This window comes from Chiloscyllium plagiosum, unplaced genomic scaffold, assembly GCF_037043375.1.
Source record: "Chiloscyllium plagiosum isolate Xiang-an unplaced genomic scaffold, Cpla_swu_hap1 HiC_scaffold_7, whole genome shotgun sequence".
Taxonomy (NCBI): Eukaryota; Metazoa; Chordata; class Chondrichthyes; order Orectolobiformes; family Hemiscylliidae; genus Chiloscyllium; species Chiloscyllium plagiosum.
This window is the reverse complement of record NW_028270145.1, coordinates 70,282,327-70,304,863: the sequence shown is the minus strand read 5'-3', so window position 1 is coordinate 70,304,863 and position 22,537 is coordinate 70,282,327. Positions and strand designations below refer to the sequence as shown.

Here is a 22,537-nt window from a genome sequence, read left to right as displayed (position 1 = left end):
TTCCCAGCCTGAACACTAGAGGGGTAATCTGGCCATTCCAACTCACTGTTTGCTATTCCAGATCTTCACCAGTTGCCCACATCTCAGCACACAGTCCATAGGCAGTGACCATAAGCAGATCCCCTCCAGCAGAGCCTCCAGGTTCCCATCGGTAAAAAGAGGAGTCAATTACCCTCGGTCCAACATGTCCGGGGAAATAAAATGCATCATTCAGCCAACTTGACTGGGCGTATAGTTGGCCTTCAAAGATGGTACTAGCTCAAGCAATCCCAGAAGGGTCTGCAAATAGCCAATACTTACACCTGTGATGAGTGGGAGAACCCAACAAGTAGGCTTCTCCAGTGGGGTGGTGGAGGAATGGAGCATAAATAATGAGGCAAGTTCAGGAAAACAGACTGAGAAAACTTGCCAGGATTCACAGAAAGTAAAGATAAAGATCAAAATTAAACTTGATAGATTTTTGTAAGTGTCACCTCACAGTTTCCTGTTTTATGCCTCCATTCCTTCTTGAAGAGACAGGCTATATTTTATCCTTTCCATTTAAGTGGAACCTTTCCAGAATCTAACGAATGGTGGAAAATTAAGACCGATACATGTGCCACCTCATCAGCCACCTCTTTTCAGGCACTGGGATGGATTCATCAGGACCCAGAATCCCATCAACATACAACTCCATCAGTTTGCTCAGTAGTCCCTTAGTCATTATAATTTCATCAAGTTCCTTTCTTCCATCAACTTTCTGATTTACAGGAACGTGATGGTTATTGAATGTTCTACAATGAATACAGAAGTAAAACATATGTTTGTTACATCTGCTGTTTTATTATTAGCTGCAAATAACTCCCCAGTCTCACCCTCGAGAGGACCAATACTCAAGTTACTTACTCTTTTTCTTTTTAGATATCTATGGATCTTGCTAGCTGTTTCACATTTCTAGTTAGCTTCCTCTCATGCTTCAACTTATTTGCCCTGATTAACCATTTAGACATTGCCTGCTGTTGTTTATACTCTAACCAATCATCAAACCTGCCTCTCAACTTTGTGCTATTGTATAAATTTTTCTTAATTTTGATGCTTCCTTTAACTTCATTAGTAAACCTTGGACAATGGGTCTTTTGCTTGGATTATTATTTATAGCAGGAATATACTTTTCCTGAGTATTCTGAAATATCTCTCTAATTATCTGCTACTGCTTTTCTCCTGAACTATTTCCTAGTTTAATATCCCACTTCAGTTCAGCCTGCTCAGCTTTCCTACTCATATTGTCAATTTTTTAAAGTTTAAAATTGCTTGTCCTAGGCCTGTTCTTCTCCCTTTTCAAACTGAATATAAAATTTGATCATTTTATGATCACTGCTACCATAGGAGCCTTTACTCTGAGGTCATTAAACAATGCTGTCACATTACACAACATTGAGTCTAGCATACACTTCTCTCTAGTTTGTTCCAGAATATGCTAATCTAAGAAACAATGTTAAAGCATTCTATTGTGAACTCCTCCTGCTAATTTTAGGCTGTTTCGTGGCCCTAAATTGGCTTCTGGGCAGGGCACCCTTTCTATCCTAGATTTAATCAACAGAAATCAGGAAAGTGACCACATCTCCACTCCTTAATTTTCTACCTGTTATATCAGACCTTCCACTGCCACTCCCAATCCAGGAGATTTCAGTAAATTATATCTGTTGTCTTTGTGTCCAATTACAGGGAGTCCCAATTCACATGGTTTTGATAAAGACACTTACACTGCAGCTTTAATATCACTGTGGCATAAGAGCTTTCAATTAAATTTATCCTTAACTCACTTCACTGAGACGCCTTACAATGAATGAATGGCCTTCTGAAATTTCTAATTTCGATTTAAAGATTAGATTCCCTACAGTATGGAAACAGGCTATTTGGCCCAACAAGTTCACACCAACCCTCCAAAGAGTTACCCACTCAGACCCATTTCCCTCTAACTAATACACCTAACACAATGGGCAATTTTAACATGGTAAATTTACCTAGCCTACACATCTTTGGATTGGGAGGAAACCCACGCAGGCACAGGGAGAATGAGCAAACTCCAATCACCCGAGGCTGGAATTGAACCTGTGTCCCTGGCACTGTGAGGCAGCAGTACTAATCACTGAGCCACCATGCCACCTTTGGTTTTAAATGAGGACAAAATTATCTCAGAAGAAAGAGACCAATGTTCTAACTCACTATAACAAATAATAACCCCGATTTGATCAGAAAACCTTTAAGAATTGAGCAGTAAGCCTTTGTAATGTATTGGGATTCTAAATCTTTATGAATTACATTAAGACATTCAGATTGTGAATACTAGTCAGATTAATACTTAAGCATGTTTAATATAAAAAAAGAAATTGCTATCAGGATAGCCTTATGTCTTGATAGTGCAACCACCACTTTATTCAGGATCAGCATAGCCAAGTGTATATTTGCCTCAGCTCCTTTGGTCAGATTATCTGCTGAAAGCAGAACTTCAATTAACTCAACATAATTTCAGCAAAAGGTTGTAAAGATAATGAGAAGCTTGAAGATCTACATGATGGGATTGAAATTCACTCTGGAGAATCTATAAATTGGCCAATAGTGAATCGCTATCTGCTTTATACTCTGCATAATTTTCATTTCTTTTGAAGTAGATTATCTTGCATTCATCCATGTTGAATTCCTTCTACCTTAGTTTTGTCTCCTCATTTAATGGGTCTATTTCCCTTTGTGACTTCCTACCTACTTGCTTCTGTACAACTTAGTGTGGTTTTCAACTTTGCTTCATTTTCAAAATGGACATGCTATTACTTATACTATCACTCTATTTCTTAATTCAGGTCAAAATGTATGACGAAAGCTTTGCCCCTGTGCAGATTCCAGGAAAACATTTCACATTTCACCAATCAGAATTTTTTTTTTTGTTCTTTATTGTCTGGCTCCTTTCTTCCAGCCAGTCACTCAGAGTGTAAACCAGGGCTGTTAATTCACTACTATCTATTTTTCATTAATGCCTACAACTGGTTTAACCTCAATAATTTGTTTATGTAAAACATAAGTGTCACAATATTATGTGTAGCAGTGTATTGTCAAATATGTAATCTACTAGAAATAATCAGTTATAAGTATCTGCAGAAAACAGCCACTACAGGTATTCAAACTCCTCAAATATACCAAATGGTATCACCTTAAATTTTTCTACTTTTGAGTCATATTACACAACAGTATTTACAGAACTTCATTACAAGTTAAAACTCTTAGTAGAGGTTACAATGCAAACAACCCCTTTCACATAAACAATAAATAATCACCCTATATCATCAGTGAAATTCCCATAGAGGATTATGTAGAATTTAGAGTGGGTTCTATGATCATGTCCAACACACAAGGAAAGCACAAAAAGTTAGATTGTGGTATAAAAACAAGAAATGTTGAAAATACTCAGCAGGTTCAATAGCATCTGCGAGGAGCACAAAAATAGAATGGTCATTGATTTGAAACATTAACTCTGTTTCTGTCTCCACAGTTGCTGGAGGACCTCCTGAGCTCTTCCAACACATTCGGTTTTCATGTTACACTTACAACATGTACAATATCTTGCTGTTTGAGTGTGGTATACTTTTATCTTTCAGAAACTTCTGTGAAGACAATGAAAAACATATGTATTTACATGTAAAATCTGGATAGTATTTGTAAAATTGGTAAATGAAGTCTTTGATTCTATTACTTGCCCACAAATCCAAGAGGCAAAGCCAATGGAGATGCAAAAGAATTTCCATTAGTAAAGGTGTTCAAAACAACAACGCATTGCAAAATGTCTCAGTTCTAAGCCCCAAGCAAGCAAACAATGCATCTCTTCTAGGCTCTTATACAGGTCCTTCCATCACCCAGCATTTGTTCCATTTACGGTTTCTGGAATTCAAGCTGGCGATGCTTTTGCTCAAAATTATCTACTGATTGAAGAGTAAATATATCAGTCTTTGGACAATACAAGTTAAAAGTGGACATGGATATTGGCACTTACCACAGCTGATGCCCTGTTGCTTGTCTTCTTAGAAACAGCTGCTTGGTACATGGCCAATCTGTCCTTAAGTGAGACAGTCTCCTCGAAATCAAGAGGCACAATGTCAGCCTGGCTAGGCTCATCAGATGTCAAAGCAGCTGGAAATGAGAACACAACTGAATTTTAGGGCATCATATTAAAAGCTCATTAAAGGTGTTGAGCAAGGTCTATAATATGAATTATGAATTATAAAGTCATAAAGTTGTACAGCACAGAAACAGACCCTGCTGTCGAACTCATCCACATGAATTATTTTCATGACTGCACTACTTATTTCCCCAAGCTCCCTTACTTCCATGTCCTTCTCCACAGTAAATACTGATGCAAAATATTCATTTAGTACCTCACCCATCTCCTGTGGTTCCACATATAGATGCTCACAATGATTGTTAAGGGCCCCTACTCTCTGCCTAGTTACTCTTTTGCCCTTAATATACATGGAAAATCTCTTTGGATTCTCTTCAATTCTATTTGCCAAAGTTTCTCATGTTCCCTTTTTTGCCCTCCTGATTTCCTCTTAGGTACACACTAACTGCTCTTATAGTCCTCTAGCGATTCACTCAATCCCAACAGTCTATATCTGATATATGCCTCCTCCTTTTTCTTGACCAGAGCCTCAACTTTTCAAGTAATCCAGCATTTCCTACACCTACTAGCCTTGTCCTTCAGACTGTCTCTGAACATGAACATACTGTCTTTGAACTTTTGGTATCTCATCTTTAAAGGCATCCCACTTCCCAACTGTCCCGTTATCTGCAAATAGCCTCCCCCATCCATCTTTTGTAAGTTCCTGTCTAATACCATCAAAATTGGCCTTATTCCAATTTATAACTTGAACTTTTTGATCAGTTCTATCCATATCAGAATAGTAATCCTCACTTCCCCGCACTGCTCAGTTGGGGACAGAATAGAATGAGTTAAGAGAAATAAAGAGGTAAGTGACTCATTTTCATGACACAAGTTGCTTGATGATGGCCAAGTTATCCTAATGATTAACTTTCTAACTTAGCATTCTTTACACAGAGTATTATTTTGCAAGACACAATAAAAGTTCTCAAAACATAAAAGATTATGCTCTCAAAAAAGAAGGGGTTTCAGGCCTTCAATTAGAATTAGAAAATGGCTTGCAATTATTGAAATTCACTGGGAGTACGGCAACTTTAAACAGGAAAAAAAGCAGCTCAAAATTAGTTTTTTTTAAATCCATTCATGGGAGGTGAGCTTTTGTTGTCCATCTAGAGACCCTCAAGAAGTTGGTGACTGGCTACTTTCTTGAATGCAATCTTGTAACTTAACTGTGGCAATGAAATTGTTTGTTATATTCCCAAATAATTTTGTACCTGCTGCTGGTTTTAAAGCTTCTGTGCAAAGTAAATGTTCAAAACAATTTTTAAAAAATAATTTTAGCACACAAGAGCTGACCAAACTTTGTCACTCTAAATAGAGATAGTGTAAGTAGTTTTGTACCTTGTTTACCATGATAGTACCCAGATGTTTCCTTATATTCGCCAAGTAAAGTTGTTACTTCACAACAAATGCTATTTCAGTGTTAGAATTTGTCCTTTGCTACGGAATAAAATGGAAGTGATTTTCCTCTAGCAAGTTATTTGATACAAGACATGTTGCTAATCACAATATTCTATAGTGCAATTGAGGCCAGCAAGGCAGAATACTGGTGTGAAACACTTTTAAAGTATGTCCTTCGGGCTTATCTATTTGTAAAGATACATAGTTGAAACTTTCTGCCTGACAATGCCTTGACAAATCCTAACTGACTGACCAATCAACCAAACATGTGGTATAAATTGTTGCTTTCTTTGAGTTTGGTATCTTTGTCTACCCTGTTGAGTGCAAAACAAAAAGCTTCAACAACATGTCTCTGTCATCAGCCATACTCAAAATCTGTACTACAAAGCAACTATTAATAATTAAATATACGTGCATCTGCATAGGTGAGGAGGAGAAATCTTAGTGTGGCATTTCAGAGCACTCTCCAAAAAGGGCACTCAGATTCAGCACTTCACACGAACTTACAGGGCTTTACGACCAGATAGGTAAGAAGATATGAGAAGGAATTTTGTAATGATACAGTACCTATCTGTACCAAATGTTCTGTGGGTGGCTTATTGCAAAGTGATGCCATTTCACATCAAGTCTTCTCCTATGATCTTAGGCTTGTTCTTCAAATATTGAACATAGGAATGGCACACTATTGCGCCCCATCCATAAACACAGAATTGGAAACTTCAAGTCATTTTTGATGCCTTATACAAAATGTTGTGTGCAATAGTCTTGTATTTAAATACATGCGTATGAATGAATTAAAGAAGAAATATATTACAGATGGCACTTCCAGGAGGAGATTATCCTTAAGTAGCAAACATAGCTAGCCATACGAATCACTCACTACATTATTTCAAGGACAACATCCATTAATCATTTAATGGAATCCACTGCAACCAATCATTCACCTTCAATCCCCTTGGCCTGCAGGTCAACGGAAAATGCAACCCTTTAAATAGCAGTAGGAATATTTGTAAACTTCTGAAGATGTGCAAATGCTACCACAGGCAGCCAACTGTGCTTATTGGATGTTACCATGAATAGAGGGGAAAAATGTAATTGTTGAATTCCAAGCAGAACAGTTGTTCCACAAAAGCCATGGGAACATCTTCCATCTGTACCACAGTGCCCTGGCAGGTCTTTGATCCTCAAAACGGCAAACATTATTTTCATCATTGTGAGAAAGAGAGATCAGTCCACTGATAGACAAGACAAAATGGTCATGTGTCTATTACTCTGTTCCTAAATCAAGCTAACTAATATACATTTTTAATATTGGTTCTGATTCAAATGCTATATGTCAAAACAATGTTAAAATAGAACTGATCTGAAAAATGGAAATCCCATGTGCTTATTTGTTTAACAATTTCTTGTCTGATTCAAGTTAAGTTTGCTTTTGAGTATTGTGAATAAAGCACTATAGACTTATGTTTTCATCTTGGTGAAGGTGCAACTCCGGCTCAATACATGAGAGATTTTATTAACTTCAATAGCTTGAAAACAAGTGGCCTGATTGACAGAACATAGATCTAAATTAGCCACAAGAATGCACGCTATTGGATTTCTAATACATCACAGGGTTGACAGACAAGAAACCTATCTAGCAACCTCATTTTCAATCACAATTGCTACATGGTTCAAATCTTATATAAAGTAGGAAGCTGGTGTATAATTCATAAGAAGAAATAGGTATAGCCTCACATATTTTTCTATTTTCTCAGCAGTAGACGTAGACCTTGTAAAGTAGTTCCATCTTTAACTGATATCAGTTTATACAGTTATGTTGCAGTTTTTCTTTAATTGAAGAAACCGGAGTACCACTAACACGGCTTTTATTTTATTTCAACCGATCTGACTACATTAAATCAAAACAATTTTAACCCCAAAAGTGGAAATCTTAAGCACAAGTATTATGAAATATATAACTCTTAAATTATGTCTGTGAAGACTTAAGAAGAAACCATTAACAAACTGTCCGGACCAAGAAACATTTAGTAGAGGTAATTTTATGTTTCTGTAGAATACGATCTGAAAACAGAGGAATTTCTTGACTAATCCTCTGCCATGCTAGTTAGAGCAATTCCCAAATTATAGGTATTCCAAATATATACTGGAGGCTTGCAAGTTGACAAAGACTGCCATCAGATCACAGTATGCTCCATTTTAGAATTGTTGACCATCTTGTGTGTTACTATGAGTTATAACTAGCAAGCAATTACCAGCCTATCAGGTTAATGCTATTAGATCTGATACTTACACAGCAATCTCTTAAAATAAATTGTGTCATTTTTGTCACTGTTTAAAACATGGAGGTCACATATGCAAGCTATTAGTCAGACAAGTTAAAAAAGCATTAGCAAAAATACTCAATGAATTTTGAACTGATTGAGACAGTTATGGTTCTACAATAAACACATTTTATTATCAAGAATGCACATTTGTCATTATATATTAACTAAATAACTGTTATGTGGTAGACTTAATAATATTTCCTAACATGTTAGGAATGGAGCCAAGGATTCGTTTCACACGTGAAGATGGTTATAGGCCCAGAATGGCCAGAATTTTTCAGCCCATTGTATCACATGATAAACTGACTCTATGAAATTAAAGTTTAGAAAAGTGAGACTTGCCATTCTTTTCACATTAATCGTCAGCTTTCCAATTATTCACTCATTGAAAGATCTGGATAATTCATGCTTAGCAGCAACTTTACTTCATGACAGATCTTTCAATGGATAATTAATGACTGTTCCATTTAAGAAAGCAAGAATCAATCAAATCAATGTTCACTGATCACACCACTGTTATACTCAATATTTCAACAAAGAATATTTTTAAAAATATAAACTCCACTCAAAGTAAATGCACACCAAATAGTAATTAAACTCCGTATTGTCATTTTCTTAAAAGGTTGTCATTTATTTAGTAGGTGAAGAAGATTGATGTGTACTGTTTTTACTATTTTGCTGTCAGAAATGTTCGATAATAGGCATATACTAAATACTATGATACATTGTTTGATTTGAGCATTTCACAGGAGCTGAGTATTCATTAACCTTTTTATGTGAATGCAAAAATGATGAGAGCTAAAAATTATGGCATGCATAATTCGGAAGAAAACAATTTGTATACAGTTCCTCTTGGGATTTGATGTTATTTACAGCATTAAATTTCCATTAAAGGCCATGCTGACATTTGAGTTCCAAACTTGTAATTATTTCAACTGTTGTCTTTGTTAATATTTTTGCAGGAATGTTTCATGTAGCACATGAGCAAACACATTATGTAGAAACACAGAATGTTAGAAATGTGTAGCACAGATGGAGACCATTCAATCCATTGTGTTCAAACCAGCTGACAAGAAATCAGCTAAGCTAATCTCATTTTTCAAATCAGCTCACTCTTGTACGTATGGTAACTGATGTGTACATTTAATGAAAATGTTCCTCCGGTTGTGTTTCATCTGAATAAGGAATTAATGAGAAAGGAAAGTGAGGCCACCCAGGAGTGCGAGAAGTGTGTTGAGTTCATTAACTTACAAACTGCAGAGCAGCAAGATGCTGATTTGAGACATTGTCAGATATTCAACAGGCTGTCTAATAAAGCAACAATTTTTGTCTGATTACACATCTGAGAAGTAGTTTGTAGCATATTACACTGTTTAAAGATGTGATATAGATGGTTTCTTGCTGGGTTTGTCCTGAGGGATAGAAAAAATACACAACTGTATTGTTATGGTTCTGCTGGTTGAATGTAACTCATTCTCTATTTGTTATGTTGTGTAGGAGGAAGCAGATTCTCAAATGTTTGTAAGTCAGGAATTGCATCTCTGTTTATGTATAAACTATATCAAATCAAGCAAATAATTAAAAATTTCAAGAATTAGCTGAAAATTTGTTAATTTATTTATTCAGAATTTGCTTGCCTATTGGAAACATCTTGAATTAAAAGTCAAAAAAGTTGCCCTCTCCACACAATGCTCACACGAAAGAAATTATGTTACAAATGCACTCGAATGACTGACATTCTATTAAAGTTAGCAATTTGATCAAGGACTTCACTGCATTTCAAGAGCTACTAAAATGCAATTTAGAGAAAGAAAATATTTTTAAAGCAAATGTATAGAATTAGCTTGGTATTACTGTTGTAAACTCTATGCATATTACATATTTAAACAGAGAAAGAAAAGCTGGCAAAACTAATGAAAATCAATGTACTAAATATGAGATATTCTGTTTTAGTAGAAATCAGGATGTTTTGTACTTACCTTCCTAATTTGACGAATGTTCAGTTGGTATGATTTTGTAGGTCAACAAATTATGTGGACAAAAAGTATTTTAATCCTGTACCAGCAGTATTTCTGTTTTCTGTCCAGTAAAAGTGAAAATCCCTCTTATTGCAGCCTTCCTGGAGACCAGCTCCAGTCAAATCTGCCTCTACCTCCTCTCAGACTTGATGGTGACAGCTGATTTTATTTTAGCCACTTGTGAGGATAAATCCAGTTATTTTTAGGGGTTGAGGCCAATAGATGCTACATCTAGTCAATTGCCTGTGCTAAAATTCTATTTTGCAAGACAGACAGACTCACGCTGCCCTCTAAATGCCTTCAACACCTGTTACACCAATCAAATTGACTAGGACATAAAATAAGTTGAAGCCAATAGGTTAAGCACCTGCTATAATTATCAATACATCTTATTGCAGGAAAATGAGCATGCTGTATAATTCTATAATGCAGAGACTGAATGTTCCAGAGGACAATTTTTCTTAAATCATTTAGGAATGCCAACACTATTTCATGTTGTAATTTAGATCTACTTTCCATTCAACTGAGCCAATAATTGTTTTAAATAAATGAAAATACACTTTAAAAAATGGCTTAGAAATTTGAAGATACAAAACTGGTGCCTAGGCACTTGTTTTGTTGGGTGGGAAGCATTTATTCATTCTGAGCCAGAAGTGTACTACCAGTAATGTTGGTTTGAGCAGCTCTGAGCCAGAAGTGTACTACCAGAAATGTTGGTTTCGGCAGCTCCATAGGCATCCAGGGAACTGTGCAGAATTATGAAATGAATAAAATTTCAGACACTCCGTTGCTGTACAATCATTTGCCCTGGTTCCAGTCATACCATGATCAATTTAATCAGCAGCTTGTGGAAGTACAGGCAAGAAGAAGCTTTCAAGAATGATCATTGTTATTTGCTAGTTTGTCTTCTGAGGCTATTGGTCAGTTTCTGGGCGTTTTGTGGGTTGTTGCCTTCATTTGGAAACTTAATTTTGGTTGCTGATTTTTACACTGTTTCTAGTAGCCTGCTAAATAGCTTACTGCACTTATCAGTAGTTTGGTAGAGAAGTCTTTTGGGCTGACAGGGGGAGGGAGTAGCAAGGAAGACAGGAGACAGCGAGAGCACTTTCTAAATGACAGCCGAGCGGAGTCCATATTCAAATTGTACCTCAAACAGACTCGATATGATAGCACTCAGAGAGAAACTCAAGCAGGATATAGTGTGCAGGCAGGCTCAGTCTCCTGCAGCAACAATCTCATGTCAAGAATTATACATGACTTCCCCTGTGAGAAGGAGAATGTACTATGAAAGTCATGTGGTGCTTGAAGAATATGCCTGACATGATAGCATAGGTCTATGCAGAACATAAAATATGAAGTAGGGAGAACTGAGAGATGCAATATTAGTGAAAGTTGGACATATAAGTACAATGAATTACAATTTGACTGTAGGAATCTGAAGAGAAACAGGGGGAAGAAATCATTGCAGGAAGTTAGGGTGGAGCTCAAAGAGGTATGAGCAGAAAGTAAACATTATACCTTTGTGGATCTGTGATTTGGAGATGCTGGTGTTGGACTGGGATGGACAAAGTTAAAAAATCACACAACACCAGGTAATAGTCCAACAGGTTTATTTGGAAGCACTAGCTTTCGGAACGCCGCTCCTTCATCAGGTGGTTGTGGAGGTTAAGATCATGCTCACAGAATTTATAGCCAAAAGAGTCCAGTGTCATGGAGATGTGATACAGTAAGCAATCTTAGATTTAAACTTTCACCTTTTATAATGGGATATGCTGGTTTCTGTCCTTTGATATGCAAATCCCAGAATTTCTTTTAAATTACATTCTCAAGATAGCTCAGCTTTTTAAACAATAGATGTGAAGTCTATCTGTGTCCCAATGCTATGTTAGACTGGCAGACCCTCTGTATAGCTTTACAGAGTTTTACATAGATTCATGCAGTTTTTGAGCAAAATAAAATGTAATTCTGCGAAAACAAATTCAACCCATAAGTTTATATGTGCGCGCATGTAGGAGCGACAGATTGAGTGTGCATGTCAGTGTGTGTATAGGTGTGAGTGCTCGTGATAGAGTGTGTGTGTGTGTGTGTGTGTGTGTGTGTGTGTGTTTGTTTGTGTGTGTGTGTGTGTGTGTGTGTGTGTGTGTGTGTGTTGGGGTAAGTATGAGTGGATGCGTGTATTGGTATGAGTGAAGGAGTTTATGTGTGTGCTTGTAGGAGAAAGGTTGTGTGTGACGGAGGCTCCGTGTGTGTGTGTGTGTGTATATATTTGAGAGAGACAGAGAGACAGTGTATCATGCAGTGGAGTCACCTGTAGTGTGACATGAACCCAAAATCCCAGTTGAGGCCATTCCCATGGGTTGTTTACTGTATCACATCCCCATGAATTAGACTCCTTTGGCTATAATTTCTGTGAGCATGATCTTGACCTCCACAACCACCTGATGATGGACCAGTGCTCCTAAAGCTAGTGCTTCCAAATAAACCTGTTGGACTACAACCTGGCGTTGTGTGATTTTTAACTTTTTGGATCGGAGACACTTGAATGTATATTCAGTACTGCAGCAATTTTCTAGCACTGAGCACCTTCAGGTCTTGTTCCTAAAGGTGGCAATGTTGCTGCCTGGATGTCGTTTTGTCCCTTCCTGACCAGGATGACTGGCATCACAACCCTTCAGCCATAATCCAACCCCCGGCTCCCCCTCCACTCTCCCTGTCCATTTCCTCCAGGGCTTTCAATATGGCATCAGAGAACCTAGGTGTCAGATCTGGGCTTGTTGCAAAGATTTTCTCTCTCTTTCTCCCTACCAAAAAGTACACTTTCTCAAACAAAACAGAAATTACTGGAGAAACTCAGCAACTGGCAGCAACTGTGGGAAGAAAGCAGAGTTAACACTTCGAGTCTGGTGACTCTTCAGCATTCTATACTCTGCAAACATTTATTTCATCATATCGGGCATATTCTTAAGATGAAGAATCTCTGAACTCAAAACATTAACTCTGCTTTCTGCCCACTTTGCTGCGCGCCCAGCTGAGTTTGTCCAGCAATTTCTGTTTTTGTTTCAGAGCTCCAGCATCCACCATTATTTGTTTTATATTACTACATTTTCTCTCTAAGAGACACTGGTTACCTTTAAGTGACATCTGAGGTACCTGATTTCTGACTGCCCATAACCAGATCTGCACACAAAACCTAAATCTATTATGCTTGTATAACATATACAATATATTATCTGAACATTATCTCTGTTTCCCCAAGTTTGCTGGGCACATCTATGGGGAGTGTTTCCAGCACATTTTGTTTCTGATTTTCAGGCTGCACAATAGATTGCTTTTGTTGTCACTGTAATGACTATGCCTTCTAGTTTTGGACTCCCCTACCCCAGGGAAAATACCTTGTCTATTCAACCCATCCATACTCCTCATGATTTTATAACTCTCTATAAGGTCACCCCTCAGCCTCCGATGCTCCAGGGAATATAGCTCAAAATCTATTCAACCTCTCCCTATAGCTCAAACCCTCCAACTCTGGCAACATTCTTCTGAATCTTTTCTGAGCCCTTTCAAGTTTCACATATTTTTCCTATAGCAGTGAGACCAGAATTGCATGCAGTATTCCAATAGTGACCTCAGCAATGTCCTGTTCAGCCACAACATGACCTCCCGACTCCAATACTCAATGAACTGACCAATAAAGGAAAGCATACCAAAAGCCTTCTTCACTATCCTATCTACCTGCGACTCTACTTTCAAGGAACTGTGAACCTCCACTCCAAGGTCTCTTTGTTCAGCAACACTTTCCAGGACCTTGCCATTAAGTGTATAAGTCCTGCCATGATTTGCCTTTCCAAAATGCAGCACCTCACATTTATCTAAATGAAACTCCACCTGCTACTCCTCAGCCCTTTGGCCCATCTGGTCAAGATCCCTTTGCACTGTGAGGTAACCTTCTTCACTGACCCCTACACTTCCAATATTGGTGTCATCTGCAAACTTACTAACCATACCTCCTATGTTCACATCCAAATTATTTATATAAAAGACAAAAAGCAGTTGAAAAGCTTTATAAAATTGAATGCGTGCCTGGGACCACATGAACTGGCATGTGCAGCATTCCATGTTCAAATATCTAGACAATGTATTTTCTTTTCATTTATTCCCAAATTACAACTGTTAATCTAAATACTCAAACTCAAGTAGGCCATTTCAAACAAGTTATATCTGTTTTTCGTGTTACATTAGTTCAGAATCCTGGAAATTTGCCAATTTCAGAGAAGTTTTGTAATTATTTTGTGTAGCTGATTTAAAACCCTTTCCAGTATGAGTAAGGGCAACATATTGGTGTGAAACACTTTGCTACATGTTTATTCCTGTCTCTCATTACTCTGGACTCCATTTGACTGAAATAGCTAAAATTATATGCATCAAGTGACTGGTCTTACAAGCAACGACGACCCTGAAATGGATGACATAATATCCCAGTTAGTAATGTATCCCATTACAGATTGTGCAATGACCGTAAATCCTATCACTGTGACTATCTTTTTGCAGCATCCAAAAACAATATATAAAAGACACAAGAACTCTAAGGTCTGATTCTTACCTGGTTTTGTATTACTATCCGTGTAGTTTATAATCCCCATCTAGGAGAAATCAACAATGTTTTCACAATGGTTCATATTTGATTAGCTACTCTGGCTCATCACATTATTGAAATTCTCCCAAGATATCTTACTTTGCATTTGAGTTAGTAGACAACTGCACAGTTACTCCGAATTTAAAACAACTAGAAGTGGAAAGAAAATAAGTCCTCAGTACAAAAGGCCGGATCTGGGAGGCCACTGTTCCTCCAATTCCCTTCCTGCACACATTGCCAGCATATACATTACATGGAAATTGCCTTTAGGATAATGGAACTTATGTTTTAGTTTCAAACATAGTGCAAGAATAAGCATAGACGGATCATATAGCAAAATCTACTATATCAAAAGAAGCCTTACCAACGAGAGAAAGAGAACTTGAGCAGAATAAACAGCAAGGAATGCATTCTGTTCTGTAGTTTCCTCAAAGAGATTTGAACTGTACAAACCTTTTAAAGAAGTTCTGCTATTACCTCAAAAGAGAGCAGAAACCAAACAGCTGTGAATTACAAAATGAACTGCATATAATGCGAGTTGTTAAAGGTACTAATCTGGACAAATAGTGCAGTAGGAGGCTAAAGTTCATACTTATTTACAAGTCATCTGAATTTTAAGATTAAATTACAGTCTTAAAGTCATTTTTTCTGGCATTTGTTTAAAATATGTAGATTTTCAATTTCGTGTAGTGGTTTAATAGATTTTAATCAACAGCAGCTACTAGGAAAAGCAACAAGAATTCTCTGACTCTCATACATTAGCTACAGCTTCATACAGAAGACATTTACGTTACATTATTGAGATATATTATATGCAATACATGAAACCACAGTATGCAAGAACTTGCATACATTTGAGATAGTAAAATCTAACTTTACTGGCAGAGCCAGAATATGAGCCAATGGTTTTCAAGTGAGGATATCTCGAAATATTGGCCCTCAAGGAAACCCCTTAACTGAATCTCCAAAGAATAGTATCAGCTGTGAAAAACAAAAAAATATGAAAAGCATTTTGCTTGAATTACATAATAGACCAGGCCCCACTGGGTCTGAAAGCTATGGATTTCATAGATTACTTTAAAGAAGAGTTTGCAAATGTATGAATAGGATGTGTGCTGATCACAAAAAAAATCTCTTAGAATTAAAGTATTTCTCCAAGTTCAAGGCACTAGTACAGTTAATTAATACAAGACTAGTGGCTTGCAATCAACAAGTATTAATTAGAGTGAGACAGTAAGTGAAACAATCCAAAATAAATCATCAGTGCTAAGGCTTTCTTGGAACGGTAGAATTACGAGGTTGACTTGAAGTCTTGAAGAAAAGGAAATAAAGGGCTTAGTTAGAAAAATGACAGTATTTAATTTTATTTTATTGTTAATTAGTTAACTTAAGAACATCACTGAGAAAATTCTAGCCAGTTACACTGCTAATTGCCTGGACTGAAAGTAGAAATGTGTCTGCCTGTATTAATAGTGTGACCCACAAGTATTTTACAAATGGAGGCAGTAAACAGGTCAACTGTTCTGTTGAGGTTAGTGCCTGCTCAGCAGCTTTCCTCGTGTTACTAATAGTCAATGAATGACAAGACACTAGGAGGCTTAGAAGAGCAGATTGATCTTGGAGAGCTTGTCCACAGATGCTTGAATGTCAGAAGACAGGCTAATAAGGTTGTTAAGAAGGAGCATGGGATGCTTGCCTTTAACAGTCATGGCATTGATTATAAGAACAGGGCAGTCATGTTGGACCTGTGCAGAACTTTAATAGGCCACAGTTGGAGCACTGTGTGCACTTCTAGTCGCAATACCGTAGCAAGGATATGATTGCACTAGAGGCCGTGTAAAGGGGATTCCCCAGAAATTTGGAGTGAACTACTGCAGATGCTGCAATCTATACTGAAAACACAAATGCTGGAGATCACAGCAGGTCAGACAGCATCCATGGAAAGAAAGCAAGTTAATGTTTCGAGTCTAGTTGACTCTTCATCAGAGTTGAAGTGAAGTGTGGAGGAGACAGCATCTATGCCATAGTTTGGGAGGGGGATGTGGGGGTAATGGGTATAGGGTCCATCAGCAACCTATGCCCACTACACCCATATCTCTGTCCCCAAAACTATAGCATAAGCGCTGTCCCCTCCCCACTTCACTTCAGCTCTGATGAAGAGTCAGCTCGACTAGACATGGATGCTGACTGACCCACTGGTATCTCCAGCATTTGCTGTTTCCACCAGGATATTCCCTGGGATGGAGCATTTCTGCTATGATGAGAGGCTGGATAAAGTCAGATTGTTTCGTTTGGAGCACAGAAAGTTGAAGGGTTACCTAGTAGAGCTGTGAGGAGCATGGACAAAGTGAATAGAAAATAGCCATCCCTTTAGTGAAAGAGTCATTAAAAAGGTGGCATAATTTTAAAGTGAAAGGCAGGAGGTTTGGATGGGACTTCAGGAAAAATGTTTTCACCCAGAGTGTAATAGGGGTCTGGAATGTAGTGCCTGGGAGGTAATTGAAGTGAGAAACCTGACAACCTTTAAAAAGTATTTGGATGAATGCTTGAAGTGTCAAAACATTCAAGGCCTAGTGCATTAAGTGAGACTAGATAAGGTAAATGTACATTTTTTGTGGTATAGATTTGATGGGCTGAAGAGCCTCTTCTATACTGTGTAGTATACTATTCTGTGTTACAGGGGCCCAGTGCTGAAGGTGCAGGGAGTAGAAGAGGGTGCCACCATGCTGAGGTTCTCTTGAAGAATGCACATTATTTTATGATGGGCCATTGAGGTAGTGCAAAACTATGCTGCCTGCACTGAAAGTCCTGTTCACATATCACCCTCGTACTTACTGGCCGAGTTAGACCCAGGTCCCCATACCCCCACCTTTATAGCCTCGGTCAACCCTACAAGCCTCCAAGATTTTGATACATCTAATTCTGACCTCTTAACTAATTATCAGCAATGTGTTAAACTGTCTAGTCCTTAAGCTCCAGAATCCTTTTCTTTAACTTTAACTCTCTACAACTTCATTCTTTTAAAGCACTGCTTAAAGCATATCTCTTCTCACTTCTTCTGATCATGCCATACATGGCTCAGTTATAATTTTGACTTATAACACTACAGTGAAATACCTTTGGACATTTCATTGCATTACTGAAGCTATAATAAATATATGTTGCTTTTGATGTTGATGACCATGCTGATCTGTGACCTAAATCCATATATCCTGTATTCCTTAAAAACCTTGGTTAAAAATCTATCAATCTCAGCTTTAAAATTGGCAATTGATCCCTGCATCATTCACCATCTGTGGAAAAGAGTTTCAAACTTGTACTATCCTTTGCATGAAAAAGTGTTTCCTAATTTTATTACTAAAAGGCTTGCCTTTTGGATTTTGACTATGCCAAAAGCCCCAAGGCTTGGATGTCATCTTAAAGTGAGAAACTTCAAAACGGGACATTTTCAGAATCAGGAAACCATTTCCTTGAATATAACTGTCATTGCCATGTTCTCCTTTTTGGGATGGAGTTCTCTTCCAGAGATGTTTATGAGGTACTCATGGAGGTAAGAGTGTTCTAACACTGCCTTATTAGAAGACCTATCTTGACTCGCTGACACTTTAAACCAGTTGTATTAAAGGCTATTATCCCTTTTATCCTCATATCACTTCCATGCCCCTTCATATCCCTATGCCAGCTTCATACCCCCTCATATTCCCAGTATCTTCTCCATGTCACCTTGTATCGCATAGCTATCACTATGCCCTACATGTCACTGCCATCGTTATTCACCCATATTAACCATGAAAGGACCAAGGAAGGACCACAGAAGCTATTTGGAAATGGAAAACATGATATAACTATGATACTGAAAAGAAAAGTCTTTCATGAAATGCATTCAAGGCTTTTAAATCCCTCAAATGGCAACATATTGTAAAAACAAATAATATTCTCTTCTCAAAACAATAAAAAAATTAATCCCTTGGGTGACTCAAACTGTTCAGCAAAATATGAACTAAGCCCCTTAGCTGTGAGCAGCTGTTATGAACCTTTTGAAAATCTGAACAGCATTTATAATGGACTCAGGCATAAAATAAACCCATGGTTATCAATAATATTCAATTAAAACTGCAAACAAAGTTAATATTTTTCTTTTCAAGCTACACAAACTGGCCTGTCAATCAATACATTCCAAACAGTGTCTCTCATTTACCATGCCAACCAAATGATGTCGCCGCTATAAATGTAACTTTTTAGAGCTAAATTTAAGCAACATTAGATCATGACAGCTAAAGTGACCTTACCTGTTCTTTAAGAATGTTTATATATCCTGCCTCAATTTGTTGCTGCCACATTACCTTGAAATAGTCAAAATGGTGTCTGTTTGAACTCAGGCCTAATTTTAGATCACCCTACAGAGTTGAAATCTCTTATCTAGATGACCCATCCCTTTTCTCTTCTCACTGTTACAAAAATAAGTTCTCTCAAAAATGGAAATGGAACATCCACATTTGGAGTCTGTCCACTATCTTAAAAGGCCTCTGGAGTCATCCAGATTCCATGAAATTTAAACACCTAAAATGCCCAAAAGATGGAAATAGTTTCTCGCAATCCAACTTGTCTGTTCCACTTAATCCATAATATCTTGACAATTTCAATTCAAGTCAGTGCTTAACCTTTTAAATTCAAGGGAACATAAACCTAGTCTATGTAATCCCAACATACCCTACCTCAAGTGGGCTATCGTGAACTTGCCAGAATAGTCTACTCTAACCAAGATTTTGCAATCAATTTATATATAATTTATCATTATCAATGGAAAAACAAAGAGTATATGTACATTTGCAGGTCTACTGAAAATGCAAAATAGCCAAAGTATAATAGAGCTGAAAAAATCTATACACAAACTGTCAGTGTACTATTGTATAAAGACATACTTCTTGAACTAAAGCTAAAACATTAAGCTTTTGAACAACTTGTTTTTAGCAATATAGCAATTGCATATCAAGATTCAATACTTCAATTTTCCCTGTATCTAATTTCTATATGCCCACTGTCAGATCTTATTAAACACTTTTATACTCCATGTATTTACAGGAGTATTGCCCAACAATTAATTCCAAAGGTGCATGTCCCCAACAAAAAGCAAAAGAATAATTCATTCTGAAACACACGTTAGAGGCAGAACTTTACGCCCTCTGGATGACAATAATGGAAGTGTGGAGGCATTTAAAATAGTGAAAAGCTATTTGCAGTTCAATAACTATTTCTGCAATGCAATCTCACCAGCAGGGATATTTACAAGCATCAGGCAGGATTGCAGATGGACTGGCCACTCCAAAGACAAGGAAAGCAATTGGTTAATGGCTATTCACAAGGCCGTCGATATTGTTCTGATGACAGAATTACTTTATCATATATGGAAACTACTAGAATCACAGAGGCAACCTCCTTTTAGCAAAACATTTGGTGGTGGTGATACATCAAAGCCCAAGATCTATGACACCCCCCCAAAAAAAACCCTTCATTCAGTAGAACTCATAGTTCATAGAAAGCTGAAGGAACTGCGGATACTGTAAATCAGAAACAAAGACAGAAGTTCTGGAAAAGCTCAGCAGGTCTGGCAGCAGTTCTGAAGAGAAATCAGAGCTGACTTTTCAAGTTCGGTGACCCTTCCTCAGAACTGGTTGAGGAAGGGTCACTGGACCCAAAACATTTACTCTGATTTCTCTGCCCAGATGCTGCCAGACCTGATCAGTTTTGCCAGCAACTTTTATTTTTGTTTCTTTATAGAAAGCTGTCTGAAGGCATATTGGATTTGAGGTGCCCTGGGGTCTCCTGCCTGTGTCAGCAATGCCCAACTTTCCTAGAACTGCTACAGAGGCTCTCAACTTTCAGATTGAGTCAGAACGAGAGAGATTAATGATGTGCATTGATAATTCATTCAAAAAGGTCAAAAGGAACTAAAAAATGTCTGAGGTTAAACATAATCCTGTATTTTCCCTCCAGTTAGAACGCTGCAAGATGGATCAACATCTTGGCCCTGATTTGGGAAATGTAATGATGATGATACCATCTAAATTTGCTGCCATAATGATAGTGGGAGATTGGTGGATGGACTGATGTGTTTTCCATGGAATTATATTCATGGAGGTCAGGAAGATCAAGCCTGTTTGCCAATTCTGTTTAAAGTATAGAGACTGGAAACAGCGGGATAATTTAGACTTATTTTAACTGGGGGTAGATTACTTGCCCTTTCCCTTCCCCTCAGGAGATTAAGTATTTACAGTCAAGGTTAGCATAATTTTATCTGGAAATTGGCTTGTCTAATGTGAACAATAAACCCAGTATGTTACTGACAAACCCAATGGAAATTAGTACTCAACGTTTATTTTCTGGTCTCTCTGACTGATGGATAACAAAATAATATTCTGACAGGCCATATATCAGACAAAATTATGAACACAGTTTGTTTAGTAAAATCTTTGCAAAGCAAGAGCAAATATAATTCATTTCAAAAGATTTAACACTTGAGATACTTGGGAAAAACAATGAAAGTTAAGGAAGCCTTAGTGGTCTTTTGCATGAGACAAAAATAATTCTTCTTAAAAGAAGAACTCTTAAATTACTTCAGTTACATCTACCAAAGTGTCAGTATTTTAAGAAAAAAGAACTAGTGAAATGTGTGAAGATATTACTCGACACGAAACGTTAACTTTGATTTCTCTCCACAGATGCTGCCAGATCTGCTGAGCTTTTCCAGCAATTTCTGTTTTTGGTTTTGATTTACAGCATCCACAGTTCTTTTGGTTTTTATTTTGTTAATTTATATATCTTATCGGCAGTAATCCATAGCTCCAGACCTGTATGCAGTTCACTAAGGATTTGCATTGTTACAATCAGGCAAGGAGGTTTGGTTGACTCATCTCTTTCCATTTAAACCCCCTCCTTTGTTGGTTACAATAAATATTTTATTTCTTTTTAACATGCAGCTATATCACACATCAATTAAAATGTGGTTAATTAGATCAAAATAAAGGAGTCAATTACTAAGAGTGAAAAAAGGAGGAATTTTATTATCTGCCAACCCCAAGATAAAAAATTAGAAAAACATGAAATTAAACTCAAACGCCATCACAGTTAATAAGTTTAAAGAGACTGCATCTGGTACAGACTGGAAGAATAAAGGTTACACAGCTTAGAGGTCCTCAGAGACCTTAGTGTTTGATTTTTTTTCTCTCACCTCAGCAGAGGCAACATTTGTGGATATCTTGGAGTTCTTGGTGAATGGAAGTTTTCTCAATTTGCTTTCTCACCAGACACTGTTTTTGAGACACTGAGAGAAACAAGGAGGGACATAGAGGAAGTTTTCCTGATCTTGCTTTCCTTCTCTCTTCAGTCAGCTCAAATCAGCAACTGGAACATGTCTTGTTTGTGTGTTGTGATCAAGGGTGTGTACATTATGTTCTCAGTTACAGCATTTGAATTATTTTAACAAGAGAGACATATGGATTTGGATTACTGCTGTAAAGTTTTCTTTTCAAAAGATCATTCTGGAATAGTCACCTGAATGCAGCAGTTCCCAGAAGATATGTGAATGCAAACAACGGCATGCAAGAACCCTAAAAGTGTAATGGAATAAGATGTTTACATTTTTGGAGGTATAAGAGCAAATGTAAACAAATTAAGCCAATAATTTTGTTCTAAGTTCAGTTTAGAAAACAGCAGAGTTTTAGTTCAGAAGAATGAAGAGTAGAGTTCAGATGTGAGTTTTAGTTTCTCTCCTATCAGAGTCTGTCCCAGCAGGAGTCAGTTTTCAGAGCAAAGCAGTCACTGCAATAGCTTGTGCAGGCTTCCTAAGCAAGGAGTGTTTGGATTAGAAATCTGCAGCTTACTAGACGAGGAAAGTTTAGTCCACCAAAACTGTTAAATGCTTTTAGATTTAGATTCCGATTCCCTACAGTGTGGAAACAGGCCCTTTGGCCCG

The 22,537-nt window shown here is 37.4% G+C and overlaps 1 protein-coding gene across 2 annotated transcripts in view; it reads right to left on the bottom strand.

Moving 5' to 3' along the window:
- Positions 1-22,537, bottom strand: part of xirp2b (xin actin binding repeat containing 2b) — a 108,364-nt gene that overhangs the window by 38,067 nt on the left and 47,760 nt on the right. Inside the window, exons 1-2 of one of the 2 annotated variants that reach the window (XM_087989112.1) lie at positions 9,894-10,054; positions 4,022-4,158 (exon numbers count right to left, since the gene is read on the bottom strand). In XM_087989112.1, coding sequence (XP_087845238.1) covers positions 4,022-4,072 — 51 coding nt within the window. In that variant the 5' untranslated portion in view covers positions 4,073-4,158; positions 9,894-10,054. Of the gene's footprint in view, positions 1-4,021; positions 4,159-9,893; positions 10,055-22,537 lie in introns of those variants that run through there. The other variant, XM_087989111.1, reaches the window with a different exon arrangement.